Source organism: Cryptomeria japonica, chromosome 3 (genome assembly GCF_030272615.1).
Source record: "Cryptomeria japonica chromosome 3, Sugi_1.0, whole genome shotgun sequence".
NCBI classification, from domain to species: domain Eukaryota; kingdom Viridiplantae; phylum Streptophyta; class Pinopsida; order Cupressales; family Cupressaceae; genus Cryptomeria; species Cryptomeria japonica.
The window spans coordinates 677,409,434-677,435,721 of NC_081407.1; the positions used below are offsets into that span (position 1 = coordinate 677,409,434).

The 26,288-nt window shown below is 42.0% G+C and overlaps 1 protein-coding gene across 1 annotated transcript in view; it reads right to left on the reverse strand.

The window, feature by feature from the left end:
- Nucleotides 1–2,132: 2,132 nt before the first annotated feature.
- The window catches only part of LOC131055195 (UDP-glucose:glycoprotein glucosyltransferase), a 221,810-nt gene continuing 197,654 nt past the window's right edge, over nt 2,133–26,288 (reverse strand). Inside the window, exons 36-37 of the mRNA XM_057989792.2 lie at nt 3,999–4,151; nt 2,133–2,575 (exon numbers count right to left, since the gene is read on the reverse strand). Of these exons, the coding sequence (XP_057845775.2) occupies nt 2,414–2,575; nt 3,999–4,151 (315 nt within the window). The 3' untranslated portion in view covers nt 2,133–2,413. The remainder of the gene's footprint in view (nt 2,576–3,998; nt 4,152–26,288) is intronic.

Consider the following 26,288-nt stretch of genomic DNA (forward strand, 5'->3'; position numbering starts at 1 on the left):
ATATGCCACTCTAGTGTCTTAAACATTTACATAATTGTACCTTTTCATTGAAGGATGCATCATCATTCTTTGCCCATACTAAGGCAACATTAATTGCTCCTTATACCATATATAGCCCATGTGCCTACCACACTCATCTTTCACGACATTTACACAATCATTTCATGATGCACTTTTTACAATCATTGCTTTACATACATATTGTTATTGTGGCTTCATACAAATATCTTTATTCTTGGGAACTGCATGATTCCTATTTACATGTTGTGCTTATTATTCCAATATTTCATACATAGAGACGACACCAATTCTAGCTTGATGTAGTCATTTTCATTTTCATCACCACAAGAGACATTGTCTTACATGCACGTATATGTGGCATGCTCCTTGATGCCACTCTAGTGCCTTAACTATTTACATAGTTGTACCTGGCCACTAAGGGATGCATCATTATTCTTTGCCCATACTGAAGCAACATTATTTTCTCCTTATACCTATTCACCTATATATCACCTACACACATATTTCCTTACACACAATACCCACTTTGATTAAGTCCATTTTGCGTTACAAGACAAATTGGCAACCACAAGGACATCCTCATGGTTATGGTCTCATCCTTCGTAGATTTGAATTTCAAAATTAAAATTTGGCCCAAGTTTGACTAAAACAACTATGTGATGTGTTGTGTCCTTGTAATTAAAGGCATTCAATGTATTTATTTTACATTATTGAATAATCAAGGAATCAAATACATTATAAATTCAACTGGAGCACTAATAAGAATCTAGATCTCCTTGAGCATTGCTAGAGGCTCGTATAATTGAATATTGTTGTTTTCTATATGTATGTATATTTTCATGCTCTCTAGGTATTTAGAAGAATCAAAACTTATAGACATACATCAAGCAAATTGAACAAACAAAAGTCTACAAACTTCACAATACAAGTTCCCAAATATGGGACAAATGTTCCCAATTCTCAACCATGACCCAACACAATGAATAGAAATCTTGTTTTCAAGGCAAACGTCAAACTATTACCTATTGTTTCTAGTCTAATACATTATAAATTGTTAGAGAATTCATTTGAAATATTCTTTTATAAATTGTAAAACTAATTTTCATTATTTCTATATATCAATCCTTACTAGATTTATTAATTAGTCAATTCTAACACTTATTAAGTAGTCAGTAGCAATTTTACTTGTGCATGCAATTTTATAAAAATAACCTAGACTAATCTTAAGGAAACTTTACTTCCTTTTACAAACATACACGTTTTTAAAAAGTATTGTTAGGTTGTTTTAGATTCTTAAAGATTTTTTTTAAATAAAAAATAAAAATAAAAAGATTTTGAATTATTCAAGACTAAAACCCCAATCTTGCCACCCTAAATTCCAAATGCAAGTACATTGGGATTTTTTTGCACTCATTGTATTGAGATTCTAAACCTCAAGTTCCCCACATGCAAGCAAGATTATAGGCTACTTTTTATTTAAATTGGACACATTTTTTAATTCGACTACAAGAGAGGTAATGAGACTAGTTTCTTTCATTGAACAAAAGTTTTCCATGTGACATTACCTTATCTCAATCACAATGTGACACCCATTCATGCAAAATTTTCAAATATTGTATAACACCCTTGATAGTAGGGGCAAAGTTACAATTGAATCTGGTCATCATCCATAGCAACAAAAAAAAAGTTTGCTTTTTCTTGTGTTAATCTCAAGGAGTGTCTCTTTGAGCCAAGGCAGGCATAATATCTAGAGTACATTTAGATTGCATTTGTGTATAAAAAGGAAGCAAACATTCACTTTTATTATATGATATTGGAACGTAAAATTATAAATATATATGTTCGACCATATTGGTATGCTTTGAAAAAACTATCATGCTTAGCCAAACCCTAGTCTATCCATATCAAATATACTCCATTCTCAAAGAGAATTTGTTAACAAATGCTACCTTTGATCAAAATGATGTCAGGTTTTTCTCTTGCAAAGCATATGAAGGCTTGGAAGGCCAAAAACAAGGTGCAGATGACAAGATGCATGAGCAATGGATGGCTAGATTATAAGATGCATATTGTGGATAACTACACAAAATTAAACTAATTATGAAGGGCACTTGTGTTTAATAGGCATTGAAATGAAATTATATTAACCTCCACTAGTGACCACACTAGGTCAGTGAGATGTAACAGTACATGGCCAGGAAACACAGCCAATTGACGCATCCAGTAAAGAGGACAAATCCGTAATAAATCATTGCCTTTAAAGTAAACTAATAAATAAATAAATCAAAGGGTAAACATTACACTGCTCTCTTCTTATTTGCAGAAGAGATTTGTACTCAAATAGTTCGCTACAAAAATTTCTTCCATCTGTAATCACTCAAAGAACATAGTTTTACAATTCATCATGGTCATCATCGCTGCTGGAATCTTGAGGAGGGCTGGCTGGTTGTGGTTCTTCTATTTGGGAGCCAATCTCTTCACCCAGTATTTTTGCTGTGAACTTTCTTGCCTCTTCATCAAGCGATGGCCATTCAGCAACTATACGCCTAGCACCCTGCAAGGCCACATCCATGAGATTTTATAATCTTAAGATATCAAAATTCTTGTTAATCAAGGATTTCAACATCAATACTTGAAATTAGAATCAAATATTGAGAAACAAGGAATATGGTAAGACTATTAAGTTTAAAGAAAATGCACATTGCATACACAACTACTAGATTTCATTTATTAACTTCACAGTTACATATAAAGTGCATGTTGATTTGAGCCGTATAAATTATTCAGCACTAGAAAGTCCCAAGCTATGCAAGACTATGAACCAATCTGTACAAGGATAGTTCAGAAGCAGTAGCCCTAAATTCTGGGAAAGGCATTTTCTTAGCTTTCTAGATCAAAGATACTGAACATTGGTGTTTTGTAAAGTTGCAGGGAGCAAGATGTCATAACCTCCTTCAACCAATCAATAATGTCAAATCATTCATCATGAACTCATCTTCTTGAATTGTGTGACAGACATTCTCTTTCCTTATAATACTACAAAATGGGCATAGCTTATCAAATGAACAGAAATACTGGCAGAGATTTTGTGTCTCCTGTAGAATGTTGTCACCACTGGAAAAAGTTGATTTTTTTTAAAATTTAAAGAAAAAGCACATCATAAAATGACACCACCAATAACACTAATAATATCTCTTACAAGTTATGACATACGTCAACTTTGGAGGCAACCTGACAAAATTTTCAAATGTAAGACATACATTTTTACAATATTTAAAATGGGATTTAAGTATTTAATAGGCGGACACAGAATTTTACAATATTTAACATGGGATTTAAGTATTTAATAGGCGGATAATGTTTTTTAGTTTGTATAATGTGATGCCTGATTTATTATTGAATTCAGAAGCATATTAAACACTATTAATGTACCATTAATTCATCCATTTACTAACTAAATATTGCCTAAAGAGAAATGCAATGCAAGAATTTTAAATCATTACGCTCAAATCCATAGAAAGCTATTTCAGATATCAAAGTGTCTACCTATTTAAAGGTCTTTCGGACATATCAGAATGATTGCTTGTATGATCCAGGCAAAGAGTTCATTAGGACATAACAAGAAATCCATTTACAACACGAGTTCCCAAAACGAAGGGTTCCTTTATGTGTTAAAGGGTCTGTGAAGAAATATTACACTACGGTACGGTAATATAATATAATATCTTATGTAAATATAATTAGCATTGGATCCCAAATTCCCGATTAAAATCGCTTGTTTCACTTGAAGATAATTACTCCAAGTATGAAAATAAGTTATAATAGTTTTATTTTTCCTTCTCTCTCAAAAAGATTACTACAACATAGTTGTATAAAAAGGGGCATACTAATGAATACTCATTGTCAAACTAATCATAACAAGAAACTATATTCGACAGATTCCATAGACCAAGGAACACGTGGAAAAGGGATCATACCTGGAGCTTAGGCTCCTTCGTCATTGGATTATTGCACAGATCAATTGTCTTGGATTTGGATTTTGTAGCGTTTCCACACCAAGATTCACACCATAGCCATTCCTGAGGCAGAGAGAATATCGGTACTGTCTGTTGGGCATAATTCGGAAGATCCTGTAAAAGGCAATCTAGCTGTTATGAGTGTTCCAAGCCAAAGAATGTTAAGATTTGCTTCTCTCTTTACAGGAAGATCTCAAGAACCACAACAATTCAAAATTGTACAGTTTTAGACATGCAATGTTAATAATTGACATACAGAAAAAATAAATCAAAATTGTAACTAGACCTGGCTATAATTGACCAATAACTCAATAATAAAGCACATAACTTAATCCCAAAGCATATTCATTTCATATAAACATTCACATGAAATTTAACTACCATGTAGCAAAGTAGAACACAGGATATATACGTGAAAACCCTTAAAAGATAAAACCACAGTAAAATACCTTATATATAGAAAACTACTTTTAGGTACCAACCACTAATTCTGTTTGTGAGACACTTTCCCACTAGAAGCACCAACCCCTCATTCAATCAGAGGCACCAACGCCTTACTCACTTAGAGGTACCAGCCTCTCATTCAAATAGTCTTCACAAGAGCTATAAATCTCTTCTTCAAATCTGCTATAATCCTGATCACAATTTTGTCACAAAGAGATCACAACCTCTCCTTCAAAATCTGCACATCAAGTCCTCCTTCAATCTATTACAAAACTGATCATAAATCTGCTCCAAAGTGATCTCAGTCTCGTCTTTATAATCTGCTTATGGACTTCTTATATACCCCAGAATTATACCGCTCTCTCTCTTGGTGTATGCACTTTATCCATCTTTTAATTCCACATACACTACACAAACTCTTCTCAATATGTTCTTATTATACTTCTCCAAATATCTCTTGTAAAAGATATGCCTTTTCAAATAGTCACAACCTTTGTCTTCGAAAACTTAAATTGCTGCCTTTAAGTTCTTTTCAAACTTTTCTTACAAATCTGTGCATCAAATAACATTGATATTTTCTTCATATATTCAGAATTAAATCTAAATTATACTTTATATTCTCTGCTCTTTCTCTTCCTTTATATCTGCTCTTTTACTCAGAAAATTTTCATTTTATTGCTTGCTCACACTTAGCACTCAATAGACAATTCTCAACATACTATTGTCTCATAAAATAAACTCTCAAATCTTTCATATGCAGATCTGTGCATGTTTTATTGGTATATTCCTTTTCTACACTAACGCGTCTCCACGCCACTTCTAGTCTCTATATATACCCTTACATCTAAGGGTCAAAACCTTTTGGATAGGTGCTTTATTGAAGAGTCGTATCTTTTCAAAATATAATCACACCTGTTTATTTGTTATGTGTTTGCTTCTTAATCAAACCATTTTGATGAAGTGTTAATAACACAAATTTGTCTTATATACTTTTTGTCTTTATTCACAAAAACAAAGAGATTGCAGCCTTTGAGTCTTTCCTTGAATCGCTGTTCTTTTAATTGCTGATTAAGTTAATTTTTACATATGCTACGATTTGTATGAGACATTTTTCTCTTATTCAATTTTTGTTTCATTCTAGTTTTGTCTTATTCATTTTTTGTTGTTATTCTAATTTTGTCTTATATGCTTGACTTTCATTTTAATGGTTTTATTCATTGCCTTTTGTTTACAATAATTACTGCCTTAGAATATGTTAATATCATACAACCAATTAACATGCAGATCACCAGTTTGTCTTCCATCGATGTTTTGTATTATACTTCCATCATATACTTTTCTGATTGATATTACTATTGATCACATAGACTCTTCTTTAAATTGCTAAACAGATTTCCATATTGCTGTAGACGACTTGTGTTAGGGGTCAATAACACATGTTAGTTTATAGTGGGGTCGGGTGTTTATGTTTGCTTATGCTTGAGTCGCCAAAAGGTTCCCGTGGGGTAGTTGGTAGTTAGTGACGGTTGGCAACTTGGCCAACTGTCGAGTGTATATATGGTATGGATGGAACTTGGGCAAGGATGGTATTGTACTAGCATCTTTTGAGAATTCAATAAAGATATCATTATTCTGTCAGAGTTGTTCTGTTATTGTTGTTCATGCTTTGATATATATTAATTTCCTGTTACATGAATTGTTGGTACGTGTGGGATATCTTTGTTTTATCCGTGAGTTTACCAACCTCACCTTAAGGACTAAACATTTTGGCACCATTGCCTGAACGAACCTGGAGATAACTATGGCTGCAGACAAAAGGAATTAATGGGCCAGCCATTCAACCAGCAATTAACTGTCGTAGACAGTGACACACACGAAGAAAGTACCGCGGAAGACGCAAGAGAGGATCAATTGACGACAGACTTGGTAGAGTTGTGGGACGTGTCGGTCACGCAGTACGTGCAGAGGGAGGCTCAAGAGAGAGCCGTCTTTGAAGGCATGGTACGTGGTGAACTCACCGTCAGCACTCCCGCCTTTGATATGCTCGGAAGTATTCCAAGGTTACTCACTAGAAATCTGATTGCACTCCAAGACCGGAGGGAAGAAACTGCACGGGAACTCCGTCGGCAACAAGTACTCCAAAGGTATGAAGAGCGGAACAGTAGGGAGGAAGAGGAAAGGGAGACAAGTCGACGCCGTACCCCTGGCACTTAATGCCCCTACGGCCAAACAAAGACAAACGTACCACTACCACCGAAGGAGTGGACGAGGGAACTGTACGAAGATCTCTCTGCATAAAAGAACAGGCCAAGCAGAGACGACGGTTAAGGGATGCTGCTGACTCAAAGAGCCCTGAGGAACATAGCAGAAGTCTCAGTGTGAGTTGGAGTCATAGTCGGGAGAGACAAAGGTCGTGTACGTGGAAGGAGTTGGAGGAGGTCGCCAGGAACCTGTCACTTCCAGACATAGCAGAGGAAGATCTCGCCGACCAAGCCCCACACTCGATGTCAATAGAAGAAGACTCCAAAGCCGAGTCGTAGAGCAACCCGTCAGAGTATTTTGAACAAGGAGACAAGGCGGTATTGGATCTTCACGAAGAGATCGCCAATATTTTTGAAACAACATTATCCAGCATCAAGAATTTGTTCTTGTCAGAGGGAACCAAAATAGAAGGGTCAGATCCAGAAACCCCGGGAAGGAGGGACTATAGGAGCAAGGGTGACCAAAGCCCTGCGAACAGGGGTCCAACCAGGTCAAGAGCGTACAGTACCTTCCAGACACATAATACCTTCCGGGCATATAGTAACTTCCAAGTGCTACATAAAACCTTCCAAACAAAAACAATGGCACACACTCTAGAGAAACAAAAGCTTCCAAAATTCATGGGCGATGGGTCGGAGGATCATGTACAACATTGTAAGATATGCGTGACCATTTGGGAGGCAAATGGCTAGGACAGCCAGGATTACTAGTTGAAGGCATTTCTAGCCACCCTGTGAGGAATAGCAATTGATTGGTATACGCAAAGTTCAAAAACTCGGACTCGGAAAACCAAAAATTTGGACTCAGACTTGGACGCGTCAAAGACTCGTGAAAGACTCGGAAAGCACTCGGCAAAAAAAAAACCGTAGTTTTACCAAAAAACATAAAGAAATTAATGCACTTAGAGAACATAAGAGCCATAATTGAAACATTACACATGTCATATGATCAACAAACGCGCAATATTTGAAATTTCATCATTCATACTCATAGTTTCAAACTTTCAACTCTAAAATGTATAATACCAAGATTTCTTCAATGCTAATTATGTTGTTATATGGAGCCTAATCAAACTCGGAGGTTAAATTTTCCCTACTTCCATCAGCGCAGTTTCCCCCTATATTTTTCTATTGGCCCACGTCCAATTAGGGTTACCCCTTAACCCCCAAAAAAGTCAAAAAGGGGGGAAGTTATGCCAAATGAAGGCAAAAAAAACGAAAAAAAAATCATTGCCTGATGGTTTTTCTGGGTCACGTGAGTCCATCTGAAAGACTCGCAAATCTGTGCAAAAGACTCGCGAGTCTTTCAAATGGACTCGCCTCGCGAGTCCTTGGCGAGTCGACTCATGGCTCGCATAGACTTGCAAGTCCGTGGCGAGTCCACGAGTTTTTAAACTATGGGTATACGGACCTGGATGCCCAGTATAAAACATCATGGAACAATCTGAAGAAGGCTTTCCAAGAGGATTTCAAACTCCTACGGGATGACAATGAAATAGTGGCGGAAATTTACAATACCAAGCAGGGAAAAAGTGAAAGTGTGCGGGCCTATAATAGAAGGCTGAGGGAACTGTTCAACAAAATGGAGAACCAGCCGGCTGATGGCTTGAAGAAGAGATGGTTTGTTGAAGGACTGGTACCATCTCTCAGACGGAAGATGAAGGTGGTCCCTCCGCCCTCGTATGACGAAGCATACAACCACGCGATGGATATTGAGAGTGAAAATAAGACATCCCGAGGGAAGCGTTGGGTGAGTGATGGTGACAGTACGGATGAAGACAACGATGGGGAGTACAAGACCATACAAGCACTATGAAGGGATATGATGAGGATGATGAAAGAACTAAAGGCTGACAAAGAAAGTGGCAAGGAAGGAAAGGAACTATGGTGCACAGACTGTAAGACAGAAGGGCACACTAAGGGGAGTTGCCCTTGAAAAGCCTTATGTGACATTTGCCAAGTAATGGGACATTCCATTAAGGAACACCCATACAACTTGAAAGCATGGAGCACACAAGTGCTCTACGCCCAACCTGACCAAGTCACACCGCCAGCAACACCTCTGAAGCCGGCAGCAAACTCTGACGCCTCTCTTGGAGGGTACTAAAACAATCGGCCAGGTAACAATAGGTCCAATAATAACACGCCGAGGAGTAGAATTCAATGCGACACAAAAGGGCAACCCATGATCCAATGCCGGAAATGCAACGAATGGGGTCACTTTGCACAGGAGTGTCAAAATGGAGATGACGCGGGAAGTTTACTGTGCAAATGGTGCGGTTCGGGGAATCATGAGGACACAGAGTGTCCAAAGCAAAAAGGGGTGAATATGCTGGAGGTAGAAGAACCGGAGGAAGGTGTACTAGCAATCACAAGATTGCAAAACAAGAAAGCCATGTATCCTGACCCTCGCACTGAGAAGGAAAGACTCCAAGAAGCTAGGGCAGACATTGAACAGGGGATGGCAGAAGAACAGAGGGCCTCACACCCGGCTGCCAGTAACCCACTCCGGTCAGGACCGGAAAAAACTATCATTAAGCAGATGTTACAGACCACTATACCCGTATGGTTATTTGACCTTCTATAGACCATGCCACAGTTGAGGATGGCCCTGACAAATGCAACCGATGACATCATCGTCAACCAGGAACACCAGACGATGACAAAACCACCTAGTGCGGCTCCGGTGAAGCAACTCGGTATGGATGCCATAGACCCTATGTTGCTCGCCGTAAATATTGGGCGGAAACCTGTCGTGGTGGAGATGGAGATAATGGGACAGAAGCTCACAAACACCATTGTGGATGGCGGGTTTGGAGTCAATGTGCTACCGGAAGAAACTTGGAGAGGTCTTGGCAAGCCTATCCTCTGGCCACCAACATTCCACCTCGTCAGTGCGGATCAGCACGGTATCAAACCCCTCAAGACTCTCATGGCACAAAAGGTGGTGATCGGAACACAACAATTCCTTCTGGACTTTGTAGTCATTCCACTGGAGAGAAAAGCATACGACGCCCTCTTGGGAAGGGGATGGTTGATCATGGCTAGAGCCAATCATAAGTGGAAGAAGAATACACTCTCACTCGAAAGTGAAGGTCATAAGTATGTGATTGACCTGAGGAATCCGTCCGTCAGTGAAGAGCTTGCGTCGTCTGACTCCGACTCGGAGGACTCAAATAGATGGGAGTGGGGTTCCGAAGGAGACAGAGGAGGGAGGGAACCCAACAAAGGAGTGTTGGAACTGGACGGATGCTTTGAAGATGGAACTAGTTCATTGGCCGGACTCTTCCATTGGCAGATGGAGGATTATGAGGTCTTCCACCCGGAGTGCCACATGCTGCAAATATGTGAGATTGGGGAATCAAGTGGCGATACAGAAGAGCAGTCATTTCCTCCGGAGCACGGTAGGTACTAGGAAGGGATGGCATGATTGGATGACACACCAACCCAACAGTTCAAATGAGAGAAACCCATCAAGTACGAGGAAAGGGATGTGAGAAAAGTCAATCTAGGCAAAGACGAGGACCCGCAGGTGATAATTGTAGGGGATGACTGGAACCCCGTACTGAAGGCGGCGACCTTCGGGATATTTCTGGAATACAAGGACATCTTTGCCTGGACCTACAAGGACTTGAAGGGGGTACCACCGGAATTGTGCGTACATTGCATATCCCTCATACCGGTAGCCCAACCCGTACGAAGGAGACCCTACAGGATGAACAAGAACTATGCGGCCAAGGTGAATGAGCAAATCAACAAAATGTTGGAGGCTGGGATCATATTCAAAGTGGAAACAAGTGACTGGGTTTCCCCAATAGTCATTTCTCTCAAGGAGGCTAATCAGATAAGGATATGCGTAGACTTCAGGTACCTAAACGCAGTAACAATCAAAGATCCATTCCCAATCCCATTCACTGATAGCATTCTGAAAGAAGTAGCTGGGCACAAGATATACACATTTCTAGATGGGCTCTAGGGATACAATCAGATAAGTATTGCGGAAGAGGATAAGCTAAAGACCACATTCGTGGTGGAAGAGGGGGTGTGCGCCTACAATCGCATGCCCTTCACGTTATGTAATGCACCGGCAACCTTCCAAAGAATAATTTTACACATCTTTGACAAAATGACTGTAGGAAACTTCAGGGCATTCTTGGATGACTGGTCGATTTTCAGTGATCAGGACACCCATCTAAAGGCGCTCGGAGAATGTATAGAGAGGTGTCGGAAAGCTAGGCTAGCTCTTAACCCGAGGAAGTGTAGGTTTATGGTACCGCAAGGAAAGCTCCTTGGCCACATTGTTTGTAAAGAAGGTTTGAAGACAGACCTAGATAAGATAGGAGTAATCGTCAACATGGAGAATCCGACGAATGTAACAGGGGTGAAGTCATTCTTAGGCCACGTTGGCTACTACCAGAGATTTATCAAAGGCTTTGCACAAGTCTCCTGGCCCCTAGACAAGCTGACAAGAAGGGAAAGTCGTTCATATGGGGTATGGAGCAGGAAGGAGCCTTCAAGGAATTGAAAGATCGGCTGGTGAGTGCACCAATACTGGTGTACCCGGATTGGAATAAAGAGTTTCATGTATACGCTGATGCCTCCAACTTTGTGATTGGCGCTACCCTTGAACAAGTAGGGCTGCAAGGCCTGGATCACTCCATTTTTTTCGCCAACCGACTTTTGTCAAGGGCTTAACGAAACTATAGCACAACGGAGAGGGAGGCACTCGGGATGGTGTATGCGGTACAAAAGTTTCGCCACCATCTATTGGCTACTCCGTTCACGTTTTACATGGACCATCAGGCACTAATGTACTTGGTCAATAAACCAATTATCCAAGGCCGGGTAAGTAGATGGCTACTACTCTTGCAAGAATTCACCTTCACCATTATTGTGCGACCAGGTAAGTCCCATGTGATAGTCAACCAACTATCAAGGATCCGGTCAGAAGAACCGGTCGAAGGGGTGAACGAGGACTTCCTAGATGCACACTTGTTCTAGATTGCAGTACTACCATCGTGGTACGAAAAGATCGGCCAGTACCTCTCTACTTCCACATTCCCAAAGGAGATGTCCCCGGGGGAACGGCGAAAGCTGGCACTGAAGAGTAAGACTTTCCAACTGATCAATGGCCTGTTGTATAAAATGGGCCCCGATCAAATCCTCAGGAGATGTGTTATGAAGGAGGAAATCCCCAGTGTCTTGAAGGAAGCACACGACGGATTAGCAGGCGGACGCATGGGACCAAATGCAACGGCGAGTAAAGTACTTCTGGCCGGTCTGTGGTGGCCAACTGTACACACTAACGCCAGGGAGTGGGTGGTCGGGTGCGACACTTGCCAACGTGCAGGAAAGTAGCTCAAGCGGGACTTCATGCCCCTCTTTCCCTCTCAGCCACAGGAGCTATTTGAACGGTGGGGTTTAGACTTTGTAGGACCCTTGAAGCCGAGTAGCATGCATAGGTGCAAATATATTGTAGTGGCTACGAAATACCTCACTAAGTGGGCAGAAGCCAGAGCCTTGCTAGATAACATGGCTCTGAGTATGACACGGTTCTTGTATGAATAGATCGTCACGAAGTATGGGATTCCCCTTCAAATCACCAGTGACAGGGGAGAGCACTTTGTCAACCAAGTAATCCGTACCATGACTGTAGAGTTCAAAATCTTTCACAATCTCTCTAGTCCATACTACCCCCGAGCTAACGGACAGGCAGAAGCAACCAAAAAGGTATTGGTGTCAATAATTTATAAGTCATATGGGGTGGAGTAGGAGGACTGGCAGGAAAGGCTACCAGTTGTACTGTGGGCTTACCGCACAACCTACAAGGTCATTACTGGGCATACCCCGTTCCAGCTCATGTATGGACAGGAGGCAGTGGTACCTGCCGAGTACACCATACCAAGTCTACAAGTGGCGGTGGAAAATAGACTCGGTGATGAAGAAAGCTTGAGTGCAAGGCTTGACAGCCTAGTGAAACTGGACGAACGAAGGGTGATGGCACAATGGGCAATGGAGGTAGCACAACGAAGGCGGAAGTGTTGGCATGACAAGCACCTACGGCAAGTCAACTTTCGGTCGTGCCAATTGGTTTTGAAGTATAACGGCCGGAACGAGCTCTGACCGAGGAAGTTTAAAGTTCGTTGGCTTCGACCCTATAAGATCAAAGAGGTCAACAAGAATGGGGCGGTGAAGCTATCCACTCTGGATAACAATCCAATCAGGGACCCAGTGAATGGTTTGAAACTGAAAATCTACAAAGAACGAAACAAACCTGTGATTGGGATTAACATGTTGGGATACGCTACAAAAGGGAACTAGACCATTGGCCAGAGCAAGGAAGTCGACGAAGACCTGGTGGTAGAAGCAGAGCCCTATCGGAGAGATGAAGATTGGGCAAAGCCTATTGCAGCCATGGAAGAACGGTTTGTGCCAAAGCGGGTGGAAGGTGTTGCGGTTCCCACGACCCACAAGCACCTGACAAACCCGTATTTTGGGGATCCAGCTGTATGGGTACGAATTTCAGGACATTGGAAGAAGTGGGCCCCATATGAAGGTCTTCGAGAAGGGTATGTAGCATACGATATCGATGAAGAGGGCGAAGCCCGAAGGAAAGCCGAGAATGCAAATAAAGAGGAGGAAACTGTAGACCTGGCAGAAGAACTTGACTTAGAAGAGTACGGGGCAACTCTAGGTCCCTGCTTAAAGATGGTGTTGAAAACAGAAGACCTATTCATCATTGACTCCCAGCCAGGCAAATTGGAAGCTGGACCAAATTCATTGTACCGGGTGATCCCTAACCCCGCAGGACCTCCGGAGGTTGACGAAGAAAAAGTAAAATTGTATCAACAGTACGGAGACCGCTACATTGACGGGCGGTATAAGGGGATGGGACCAGCTTTGTTAGTTGACAAGATATGGGACCTGAAGTACGTGGGGACGTGTTGTGCACAAGAATGCTATAGGAGGATGTCGCACGTATGTATGTGGTTGCACAATTCGGAGATAAGGGTAAGGTCACAAGGTGGTTCCTCAGGTGTAAAGAGGAACATAGGAAGCGAAGATGCTGACAAAGAGCTAAATAAAAGATGGAAGGAAAACAGAATGCATGGCAAGGGAATAACAAAGAGAAAATCAGGTATCCGTACAGCAAAGAGGAAACTGAGGGGGCGAAAAAAATTTAGTGGCATCTAAGAAGGCAACAAGCTATCCTAAGGATCAGAAAGGGCCGAATGCAAGACAGAAACGGACCCTGGGATACCTTAGTATATTGAAGGTATGGTAGGTTGAATTTAAAAAATATTATTGCCTGAAGACTTTAAAATAATTGTTAAAGAAGGGGGTACTGAAAATCAGAAATGAAAAGTACGTGGAAGAAATAAAAAGGCCAGGGTTTATAAGCATAAAAAAATTAAAGTGTAAGGCAAAGGTTATGGAAATAAGTAAGGGAAAAATACAATTAATAAAAACAAGCAATTATTTTATAAAAAGAATAAAATATTTGGGCTTAACCCTAACCCTGAAAAGGTCAAAAGATTATATAAAGCCCTACAAAGCCCATTTGTACACAGCACATAGGCAAAGTCAAGACAGTGGAAGCAGAATCGGCAAAGGAGAAAAGAAGAGTGCAGGAAGGGCCGTATGGCCAACACGCATAGCAAGCAAGTGGAGTCTGTACGGCATACGGATTGCATGTACGAACGAGCAGAGGACGCAGTGCACACATTTTGATCTGTACGACGTACGGATTGTGCATACGAAAGAGAAAGCACAGAGCAAACACACCATACAGCGGCCACAAAGTAAAACATCATACGACGACCACAGAGCGAGATACCGAGCAAAACACCGTACGACGATCATAGAGCAAAACATCGTACGGTGTACGGTGCACACACCAAAGTCGTACGGTTTGTGTTGACCCCCACCATACGGCATACGGTATCCATATCACAGCATACGGCGAGCACAAGGCAATTCGTATGGCATACATTGCAATCCGTACGAGGAGATTGGAAGTCCGTACGATAGCGTACAATTGTCAACGCAGGGGGGAAGAATATCGTACGAGCAGAAGAAAGGGGACCGTATGGTTTGCCGACGCCGAGAGGAATTGCATAAAAAGTTTTAAGGCATTAGTACAAAAATTTGTGCCATTTGTGCAGAGTTGAGTGCAGAGTTGGTGCAGGTTGAAGAGACCATACGATCAAAGAAGGTAAGTCTACGAACTAATCCGTACGGTGTAGAGGTAGTAGTTGGTCCAATGGTCCGTACAAATTAGCGAGTCACACTTGCAAACCGTTATAATAACGGTCAAGGACTGGACAAAAACAGGGAAACGGGGCAAAGCAGTAACAATGCAACCATGACCGCTACAAACCCATCCAGCAGCAGCAAGAAGGCCAAAATCAAGCCAAAAGTGCAGAAAGATCTGGAGGGAATCACTGCCGAGAATGTAGCCTTCGAGAGCATGACTGGCAGTGAGTGTCATACTTGGTGGGAGGAAACCCCTTCCGACCATGTGATAAAGGATTCCCTCAAGAAAGCACAGGTAGACCATGTCATTCAAATGCCGACATTCAACATCAAGGATTTTGAGTCAGTGTTGCGGACCATGGTGTCTGGATACAACCGCTAGGAAAGGGCTTCCATCAGTCAGTTCCAAAGCTGCACGGTACGGGTTTCCTTCAAGACGGACGACTTCAGGAAGGTATTTGGTATACCCGAGAAGGGAGCATCTGCAGCGAAGCCAACCCAGAAGCTCACCAAGGAGAAAAAGAAGTGGCTGTTGGACTTGGTATGCAGAGATGACTTGACAGAAGAGCAATGGAAGAGCGCCTGGTCTGACAGTAGGGGATTGAAGCGTTCTTTTATCGCACCAGGAGAATGGAGAATGTTGATGGACTTGGTAAAAAGTCGGTTCACAGGGGCCAGTCGTGCATCCGACATAGCCATCTGGATGATAGGGTTGATGAATGGCATTAAGTGTGGCAAAGTCTACAACTGGGGGCAGCTTTTAGCTGAGAGGATTCATGATTTCCTCAAGCTGGAACACAAGACATTTTACATGTGCCACCACGCCATCAACCTATTCCTGGATGTCGTACGCCTGCAAGTACCGCTAGAGATGTGGGGGACTTTCAAACCGCATGGAAGGGTGGAACCTAATAAGTCGTCCATGTACTATTATGCCCATTTGGACACGCTTGGTGACATCACACAGCCGGCAAAGAGGAGGAAACTGGACGTGTCCGTTGAAGTTGAAGATGACAGCAGTATCGAGGATTCTAAGGAGGAGACCGAAGAAACTAAGGAGCAGGAGAGTGGAGATGAGGGATTCCGTATGGCACCACATGCAACAGGAGAGAATGAAGGGGAAGCGGAATCACAACAACAGGAAGGGGAGGAGGAGGAAGAGCAGCATGGAGGGCTGCGAGCACAGTGGAAAAGCACGCGGGTGAAATTTACACCCCCAAAATTGTTCTCTTCAGCACACTTGGTACCACAGGAAGCACTTACAATGGCCAATCCCATAGGGGACGTAAGACCACTAGGGTGTTGTTCTGGAGAATTGATGAAGGAGAACCACCGGCACAACAACGAGTGTCACTGCCGCAGATCAGTCTGGCTGTACTCGAGTCACAAGTTGTACCGGCCACAGAATGTACCAATAGGCCTAACCGTACGAGTAGTGACCTAGGTGGCGGGAGAATGGCAGACCATACGGTGGCAGAGGAGGTCGTACAACATAGTCCAAATGGAATGGTCCAGGAGACAACCGTATCAGAGGAAGTAGTCGTACAAGAGATCGGTACTGGTACGGCGGGTACTGGTATTGGCATGGCAGATACTAGTACAACAGGTACTAGTACGGTACCAACAGGGAGAGATGAGTCGAGGGATGTACCGATGATGGGAGATGGTCTGGAGGAGTTGGCAATACTAGACACATTGACGGATGAGGATATAGATGCATCTCTGGATGGGTGGCTAGGGCAGTTTGCACTCACACCTCACCCTCTCCCCTCGCCTTCACCACACGCCATGGTAGTTGGACGGAGCCAGACACAACATAGGACCACCCCTATCACAGATCAGGATGAGAGGATGTTTGCTGAGGAGCAAAATAGAGCAATAGGAAGTGGTGGACAGGACCCAAAGATCATCGATGTTGAGGAGAGCAGGTTCGGAGGACTACTGGCAGGTCTTCACATCACTCTGCCAAACCCTAGCAATCCAGCAGGCTCGCTCCAGCGGTCCTTTGGGGAGCTACAGGGGATTTCAGATATGGCACGCAGAATGGCACAGTTGACTGGACAGATGGATGCCGGCAACTCTGCTAACGCTGAGAAGCTGTGCCACTTCATGACTTCCGGATGCGCGGACGAGTTTGCACGCCACTTTGAGCAGCAAGGGTGACCAGACAGTAGTACGTCGGAGATGGTACAAGAGTGGATGCGCATGCGATTAGTGGAGGGAGTGGGCACCTTAGGCGCCACCATGAGCAGTATGGAAGGATCCTTCCGGGATGTCTACCTGCAGATGCGACAGAGTCAGATAGAGCAGCAGACCTAGCGACCGTATGCAGCAAAACTGGAGAAGGAAGGGGAGAAGCGTGCAAAGTTAGGTAGAGAAGAACCTGAAGATTGAGCTAGAAACGAAGGTGACAACTTATGAGGCTCGTTGCAGCATGCAGAAGGAGGTACAGGTACTAGCAGCACAGGTGGTTGAGCTTACTCTACAGATGGAGCAGAAGGACAAAAAACTGTTGGAGGCCGCACATATCGTCAAGAAGGCACGGGAACAGCAGCTGATAGCAGAGAAGAACCTCAGACTCCACACAGGGCAACAACCTTCTTTGAGTACCACAGGGACACCTCCTCCCCCTTCTCAGTCTTAGTCTTTTGTTCGTTATTCCAGCTCTTGTTGTCTTGGTCGTCTGGAAGACGACTACTTTTTTGGGGGGGCTGATGTTAGGGGTCAATAACACATGTTAGTTTATAGTGGGGTCGGGTGTTTATGTTTGCTTATGCTTGAGTCGCCAAAAGGTTCCCGTGGGGTAGTTGGTAGTTAGTGACAGTTGGCAACTTGGCCAACCGTCGAGTCTATATATGGTATGGATGGAACTTGGGCAAGGATGGTATTGTACTCAGATACCGGTTCTTGGGGAAAAAGGCTGGGTCTGGGTCCTGGTTCTTGTCCGGTCCTGGTTCGAGCCTGGTTCTCCCTAGGTTCCACCCAGGTCCTGCCCAGCCACCTGTGCAGGACTACCAGTTCTTGGGGAAAAAGGCTGGGTCTAGGTCCTGGTTATTGTCCGGTCCTGGTTCTTGTCCGGTCCAGGTATATATTAAGTCACAAGGTTCGAATTCGACAGCCATGAAATTCGGATGAAATTCGACAAGGGAAAAATTCGAAAAAAAATTCGGATAAAACTCGCCTTCTATAATTTTGTTTATTTTTAAATATATGTATACTTCTAATAAATTATCAGAATAGCGACCCTTGTTGGAGAAAATCCGAGGGCGACCCAGCAGTTGCAGACACCCATGACCCAATAGATACAAAGCATATACAAAGAATACCCACGACCAGCTGAGTTGTGTTTAGAGGCGGATAGCAGTGCTTTATAGAGGAAATTCGATTAAATTCGAACCTCATCCATGAAAATCGCCGTATCCTGTGACTTAGTCTATATATATATATATATATATATATATATCTATGTATGTATGTATGTATGTATGTATGTATGTATGTATGTATGTGTATGTATGTATGTATGTATGTATATATATGTATGTATGTATGTATGTATGTATGTATGTACGGACGAACCCGAACCCGTACCCAAGAAAGAATTTTTTTTTGCCAAATCCGCGAATCCATACCCGAATCTGAACCCGAAGACAAAGGATCAAATAGAGCATTGAGGCAACGAGGGCATAGAAGAAGTTGACAAAGAGGAAGACTGAACAGCTGAGCGTGATTAAGAAACTCTGCTAGCAAAGAACCACATATTAATGTAGTTTTATCTGAAACAACTTCCCATCTAAGCATCAAGTTAACATCATGTATAAGAAATTAATGATTATTCATGTCCCTATTTACAAATACCCATCATCACTCTCACTCACCCTCACCTCAGTTCTTTGCATCCTTAATAAGTTTGCTTCAAAGATAACAATCTCCTAGAGAGGAATGCAGATAGCAGAAGCACTGTGTAATCCTATTTATTTCTTAGACAGATGGATTACTAGAGCAATTGGTTAAATCAGAAAGTATGGATTGGATTACCTTGAATTTTCCTACATAAAGTTAATGTGCAAATTTTGACAAAGCCATTTTACATAGGAACCTGTAATGAAGTTGTAGAAGACCCCAGTGCTTTGTAAAACCTGCAGAGCTGGAGACAATCCCAGAAGACTGCAGAGATAATCAAGGACAAGACTGCATCATGATGATGACTGTTAGAATATTTATTAAAGCCATGTCCAATCTTCGTCTACAGATTAAAGCATGCAATGTTATTCAATAAAACCCCAAGGTTATAAATGAATATTCTTCCATTCTACTCTATTGGATTCTATCAACCTGATGGTAAATGCATGGATACACCATAATAGAGGCCATATGTTCTATCCCATGCTCCAAGTTTATAAATGAATTCTATTCTACTCTACTCTATGTTGCCAGTTTGCTAGTATTTGCCCCTGTATTCGTTCAAGTTCAAACAAGATTCGTGATCCAGGTTGATACGTCTGCAAGATCACACAAGGTGCAGCTTAAGTATTTTGGGTTCATCCCAAATGAACCCAGGCTAGCCTAGAAGGAACCACAATGAACTGATCCGATTTTACATGTTTTTTACTCTTTTCTTTTTTAGAAAATTTTCACGTTTGACTTTCTATGAAACACCAAAATCATTCCTAACACTAAAAGTGTCATCTAAACTATTTGAAAAACTAAAACAAACTCACTTCACCCCATTTTTGCAAAATAGAAACTACTGATTTTTGTTAAACTTGTATTCTTTTTTGTCGTTACACAAAGAGAGCTGAAGCTTGATCATTGAAGATTCCAAAGCAATTGCATTGCTAATCCTAACTGTGTGCAAGAGACCATTTACTGCCAAGGAAATCATGGGACAGTTTTTTTGGAAAAGAGGAATGTTTTTTTAACATACTTGCTTGTTTTCTTTTCTTTTCACTCTTCTATGAAATATATCACCATGCTTATAAAAAAAAAGAAGTTATAGGTTATATACATATAGTTTTTATTTGTTTCAAAAGTATTGTTTATCAAACTTGATGTCATAAGAATTACAGTAGTAGCAAGTACTGGCTCAATGGGCCAATTCCACTTCAAAACAAATCCAAAATCTCTTCCATGAAAGTACATTGATATAATAGAATTGGTTTGAGGTCATGGGAGGTATATTAGGATTTGCAAAGAGTGTAGTGTCAAGTATTTGAGCTTATACAATCAAGCGAAAACCCATATATGTGGCATTCCTTAACAAGACATCAAAACTTGCCTTAAAAAAGATGGTGTACCCATAGATGACACACTCGCCGAAAACTCGGCGAGTGACAAAAACTCGCAGAGTTTTTGGACCTAGTGAGTAGTAATGACTTCAACTCGCCAGGAAAACTCGCCGAGTTTTTGGCAAAAACTAGCCGAGTTTTTGGCCTAGTTTTTGCCAAGTTTTTGCCAAAAACTCGCCCGCGTTCCCTTATCAACTGAAAAACGGCATAAAATGCATTCATTTTTTGTTTCTCAATATGGTTTTGGGCTGAGAAGGGGGAAACTCACTTGGAAGGGCTTGCAAGGTGATTTGGAGTGATTATTGAGTGATTCCAAGTGGATTTGAAGGGGATTTCAAGGGAAAATCAGATTCCAGGTAAGTTTTTTTTTTTTTTTCCTATGCTTTTTTAAAACAATTTGTTTATTTTTTGTTGCATTTAGATTGATTACAAATGATTCCTAGGTAGTCTAAATCATTTTTAAGTTATTTACACAAGATTTAACACAAGTTTTGTTGAATTTTCACAATTTTTTTTAAGAATCTAGTTTTCAAAAAAAAATTCAAACCCTACTTTTTTGTAAAAAAACTTCGAATGATGTCTAAATTTATTTAAACTAATGTAGATAGTTTGCTTAGTGCTAAATTGTTTAACTAAAATGTTAATTTTTTTTTTCACTTTGTATGTGTAGGTTAAGTAAGCATTAATCATGGCAAGGGATCAATGGCCACTAGATCCATGCCCATCTGGATATATAGGCACCCGTCCTAGAAGTGCTAGAGATGGGGCATGGAGGTATGCCTATGAGGGACCCGATCCCGGGTCAATTATATGCATAAAGTGTGAGAGAATACTTCATGGAGGCATCAACCGCCTCAAATACCACCTTGCAGGAACAGATAGGCATGATGCTAGGGCATGCCCTGGGACCAGTGAAGAAATAAAAAGACAAATGAATGCCCTACTTGCAGCTGGGGAAGAGAAGAAATTGCAAAGGGAGAGGGCAAAGCTAGCCATGAGATCAGCCATAGCTCAATCTCAAGGTGTTTCTATTGACCTTGAAGAGGAAGAAGAAGCACTTGAGGGCATAGTGGGCTCTCGGCATGGCCCACGTATCCACAAACCCACCATCACCTCGCCCATTGCTTTTGCTTCCTCTAGTAGAGTACCTGGCACTGTTCCACTTCCATCACGACGATCAAGGTCAATAGGTGATTATTTTGTGCCCAGGAACACACCTGGAGCACAACCATCATTAGAGGCCAATGGATGGAATAAGGAGGTACATGAGAAAACTGACATTGCAGTTGCTGATTTTTGGTACGTCAACAACATTGCATTCAATGTGGTGGAGAATGTTTATTGGCTGAATTTGGTGACTACTATGACAGTTTCAGGAAAGGAGTACAAGGCCCCTTCTCGCAGGGATTTGAGTGGGAGGTTAGTAAATTACTACAAAGTCCACTTGATTTCATTTTTAATTATTTTTTAGATTTCTTGTTTCTTAAATCAAAATTGTGTACTAAGACCTAATTTCACTTTGCACTTACAGGTTGCTCACAAATGCAATTGCTAGGGCAAGAGAAGTGATGGAGGATCAAAAAATTGAATGGGCAAATTATGGTTGCACCATTCTTTCTGATGGGTGGACAGATGGCAAGAACCGCACCATCATCAATTTTTTGGTCGCTTGCAAGGACAATGTAGTGTTCTTGAAATCTGTTGATGCCTCCAACAAGGTGAAAAATGCAAAAACATTAGCTGGAATGTTGGAGCATGTCATCATGGAGGTGGGGGTAGAGAATGTGGTGCAAATCATCACAGATAATGCAGCAGCATGTGTCAACAGGTAGAATCCTCTTGAATTATCACCTTTAGGCATTAGCAATATTCTCATTTGTTGTGGGCTTTGTTTTACTTGGTTGCATATTTCTTAAGAAAAAATTCTTCTTTTGCAGGAAGAATCCTCCAAGAGAGGCACCCACTCTTTTTTGGACACCTTGTGCAGCACATGTCCTTGACCTTCTTTTGGAGGACATAGGAAAACTTGAGTGGGTGACTCCAGTTGTGGAAGATGCAAGGAGGATCACCAAATATATTTACAATCACCCTTGGGTCCTAAATTTGATGAGACAACACACGCAAGGGAAAGATTTGGTGAGAGCTGGTGTCACAAGGTTTGCAACGATTTTCTTGACATTGCAAAGCATTCTTGCTGCATTGACTTCTTTGAAACAAATGTTTGTGAGTGGAGAATGGCTTAACTCACCTTATTCAAAGAAGCCTGAAGGAGAGGTTGTCGCATGCATAGTCTTCGACAGCCAATTTGCACAAAGGGCTGCAAAGATTGTGAAGGTTGTTACTAACTTACTTCAAAACTTTAATTTTTAAATTTTAATTATTCTTGATTCAAGTCTCTCATTACTAATTTGTAACTTCATTATTTAAATTTTGATCTTTTTGTAATTTGTATTTTTCAATTGTAGGTGTTAGAGCCCTTGGTTCGAGTTCTTCGCTTGGTGGATGGGGATAAAACCCCAATGGGATATCTTTATGAGGCCATGGATAGGGCCAAGGAGTCTATCAAAAATTACTACAAGGGGGATAGGCTCAACTTTGATCCCATTTGGGAAATTGTTGATAGGAGGTGGAACAATCAGCTCCACCAACCCATTCATGCAGCAGGGTACTTCCTCAACCCTCGTTTTAGGTTTGGGGGTTCTTACTCAGATTCTAATGGAGAAGTCATGGAGGGCCTCAGTACATGCATTGAGAGGATGGTACCTGATGTTGAGGAGAGAGACCTCATTGTGAGTGAGCTCCAAAATTATGAGGGAGGAAGGGGTAAGCTATTCTCTTCAGAGCTGGCTAGGAGAGGAAGAACCACTCAAACCCCAAGTATAACATTTGCCATTTGGATTTTGGGATCTAAAGACTAAAATGATTGATAAATTATGTTTTCTCTTTTCCCTTTGCTTTCTAACTTTTCCATTTTATTTATTTTGCAGATGCTTGGTGGCAAAATTGGGGTGGAAACACCCCACATCTCAAAAAAATTGCCCTCAGAGTCTTATGTCAGCCTTGCAGTTCATCCAATTGTGAGCGCAATTGGAGCTTGTTTGAAGCAATCCACACGAAGAAGAGGAGCAAGTTAGCGCAGAAACGGCTCAATGACCTTGTCTACGTGCAATATAATATTAAATTGCACATAAAGAAGGTAGAGGAACTAGAAGGTGGTCCAATTGACTTGGATGATATAGATCCTTACAGTGATTGGACATCACAGGAGCATCCTCCACTGTTTTCCGACACTGACATCACTGATTTGGAGAGGCAGGCTATGGAGGAGGGGGGTGGATTTGGTTTCAGGCTGGATGACATTGAGGAGGATGAGGATGAGGATGAGGATGAGGATGAGGATGAGGATTCATTGCCAGTGCCAAAGGCAGGTGGAGACATAGCTTCATCTAGGATGGAGGATGAGTCTCAATCAACCATACCAAGCGAGGAGGCACAATCACGCCCAGTCCCACAGCAGACTTATACGACTAGACAGTCTAGACCCTCTAGTTCTACCTCTCCCCATGTTTTTGCTAGAGCTGGGAAGAGGAAGTTGTAATTGTAATATGTAATGATGTATTTACTTTTGTTTTAACAAAAACTATTTAGTAATTTACTATTTTGCTTCCAGGCTTCCAGCCATCAACATTCCTCATGAGGATGCGATTTTGTAGACACTTTGCATTTAAATATATCTAGAATCAGCTTGTTTCTTTTGTGTTATCATTTATTGACTCATTGGATGCATCTTCTCATTAAATTTTGCAAAAAAAAAATGCATTTTTTACTAAGTTTAAGTGTGTTTTTAAGTTGCCGAGTTGTCGAGCCGAGTCGCGAGTAGTTCAACTATGGGTGTACCTATGCCAGTGCCAGTGCTGTTGTTGACCGTACAGGGAGGTTGTATGGCCGGGGTGCCATTGGGGACATTACAGTGCCTAAAAAAAAAAAAAAAAAACGACAACGGATTGAAAAATGATTCGATGACATCTGGAGCCTGGACACTGAAAATATTGGAGTGTAGAAGAAGGGTTTTGACATCATAAAATAACACAGAAATGATGCGGGCCATGGACTTTCGTGGGGTTCTGAAGGTTGTAAATTGGTGTTGGCGGCGGGGGCGCTGCCCCTCGACCTGGGGCGCTGCCCCAGGACCCCGCGAGGGGCGCTGCCCCTCGACCCCGCTGGGGCGCTGCCCCTCGACCCCGCTGGGGGCGTTGCCCCCAGACCCCCAGTTTTTTTTTGAGCTACAGAAGACCACGGGAAGTGTTGTGGTTGTCCGTCTTGTGAGAAAGAAGTCTGCAGCTAAGCATTGGCGGGGAAGCCATAAGCCGTAGAGGGAGACGGATTTGGAGGTTGGGAACAAACAGAGTTTGAGGGAAGGCATTGCAGGTCCGCACAATTGTATGACACCAGGGAGTTATTCAGTTCAGTTTTTAGCCTTTGGGGAGTGTGATGGAGGATTTGAGGTGTCTCCTAGCATTTGTGCCAGTGGATTGTGGCCACCTCTAGGCATGACTGGTACGCTTTGAGGAACTCGGAGGATGTCTCGGCGGGACGTGAGGTTGCCGTGGTGGATGCACAGGGGGGCTCGGGAGGAGCTAACCACCAGGTTGGAGGCACTAGTCGCATGAGACTTAGTTCAGCGTACCCTGGAGTTGGATGCCGGGAGAGTAGCACGGGTGGCTATCGAGGACAAATTGGCTAGGGAGACAGTATCAATTGCGTAGCAGTTGGTGGAAGCTGAGACTGAAAAACGTGTTTTGTAGACAAGTTTGGGTTAGGCACAGGAGGACTGTGATGGCCAAGGCAGCCATATTGGTGAAATCCGCACTTGAGCATCGGATGGTAGCAGAAAGGGGTTTCCAGGTGAGGACGCAACAAGTGTATAAGATCCGAGCCCAACATATCCTAACTCCCTTTACTCCCCAACATACAACCTCCCTGTACGGTCAACAACAGCACTGGCACCCCTTATACCTCCAACTCCCTTTACTCCCCAACATATCCTAACTCCTTTCATTACCGCTTATACCTCCGACATCTTGCATCTAACTTACCCCACGGTATGTCCTACCCTTCCCTACATCCCCCACATCCATATCCCTTATGTCTCCCTTTCCCCCAACATCCTCTCCTTCCCTTTCTCACGTGGCACCTTTCCTTACCACACACCTTCATCAATCCTTGCCACACATTGCTTGGGCCCCACCAAACTCTAAAGATGGAAGAAAAAGTTTTTAAGACACCAAAAGAAAAGGGAGGAAAGGAGTATCCACCTCACCCTTCCCTTTGACCTCTAATTATGGCACATGCCTAAGCCCCTTTAATCCACGATGAGACATGAGGCGAGGTGTGTCTTTAAGTAATAAGGAAGCTGGCCTTGGAAATAAAAGATGTGTCACATAAATAAAACACTGGAGATTTAAATTCACTTAAGGTCAAATCAGACATTAAAAGGGGTCTTATCAAGCATTGAAGCCAGTATTGCAGGCCTAAACAAAAACAAATTTCTGCCCTTCAAATCATAAAAAGAGAGAGTAGAAAGCAAAGATAAAGATTTGAGCAAGCATTAAGGTTATTTTTCAAGCAATACCAACAAATTTGATCAGCCACTAAGAGCAATATCAACCATATCAAATTCAAGCAAACAGAATTAAGGTGAATTTAAACCACCTCTTAGATTAAATTTCTGAGCAATCTCAGACCTGGAAACATCATTTACTGTGTTGAAATTCACTCGGAAGGGATCTGGTTGTTTTGCAATTTCTAAGATATTTTCATTAAATCTCAGACCTGATTTAGGTTAACATCTTTTAGTGTAGGTTTGGATCAGACATATGTAGAGTTTTGAACATTGTAGAGTTTTGAACATTATGATTGCCTTAGGATGATTCATTTCTAGGCTTTCAATTATCAAATCCTGTTTCTATAATTGTAGAAATTGGAAGAGATAGATGGCAGCC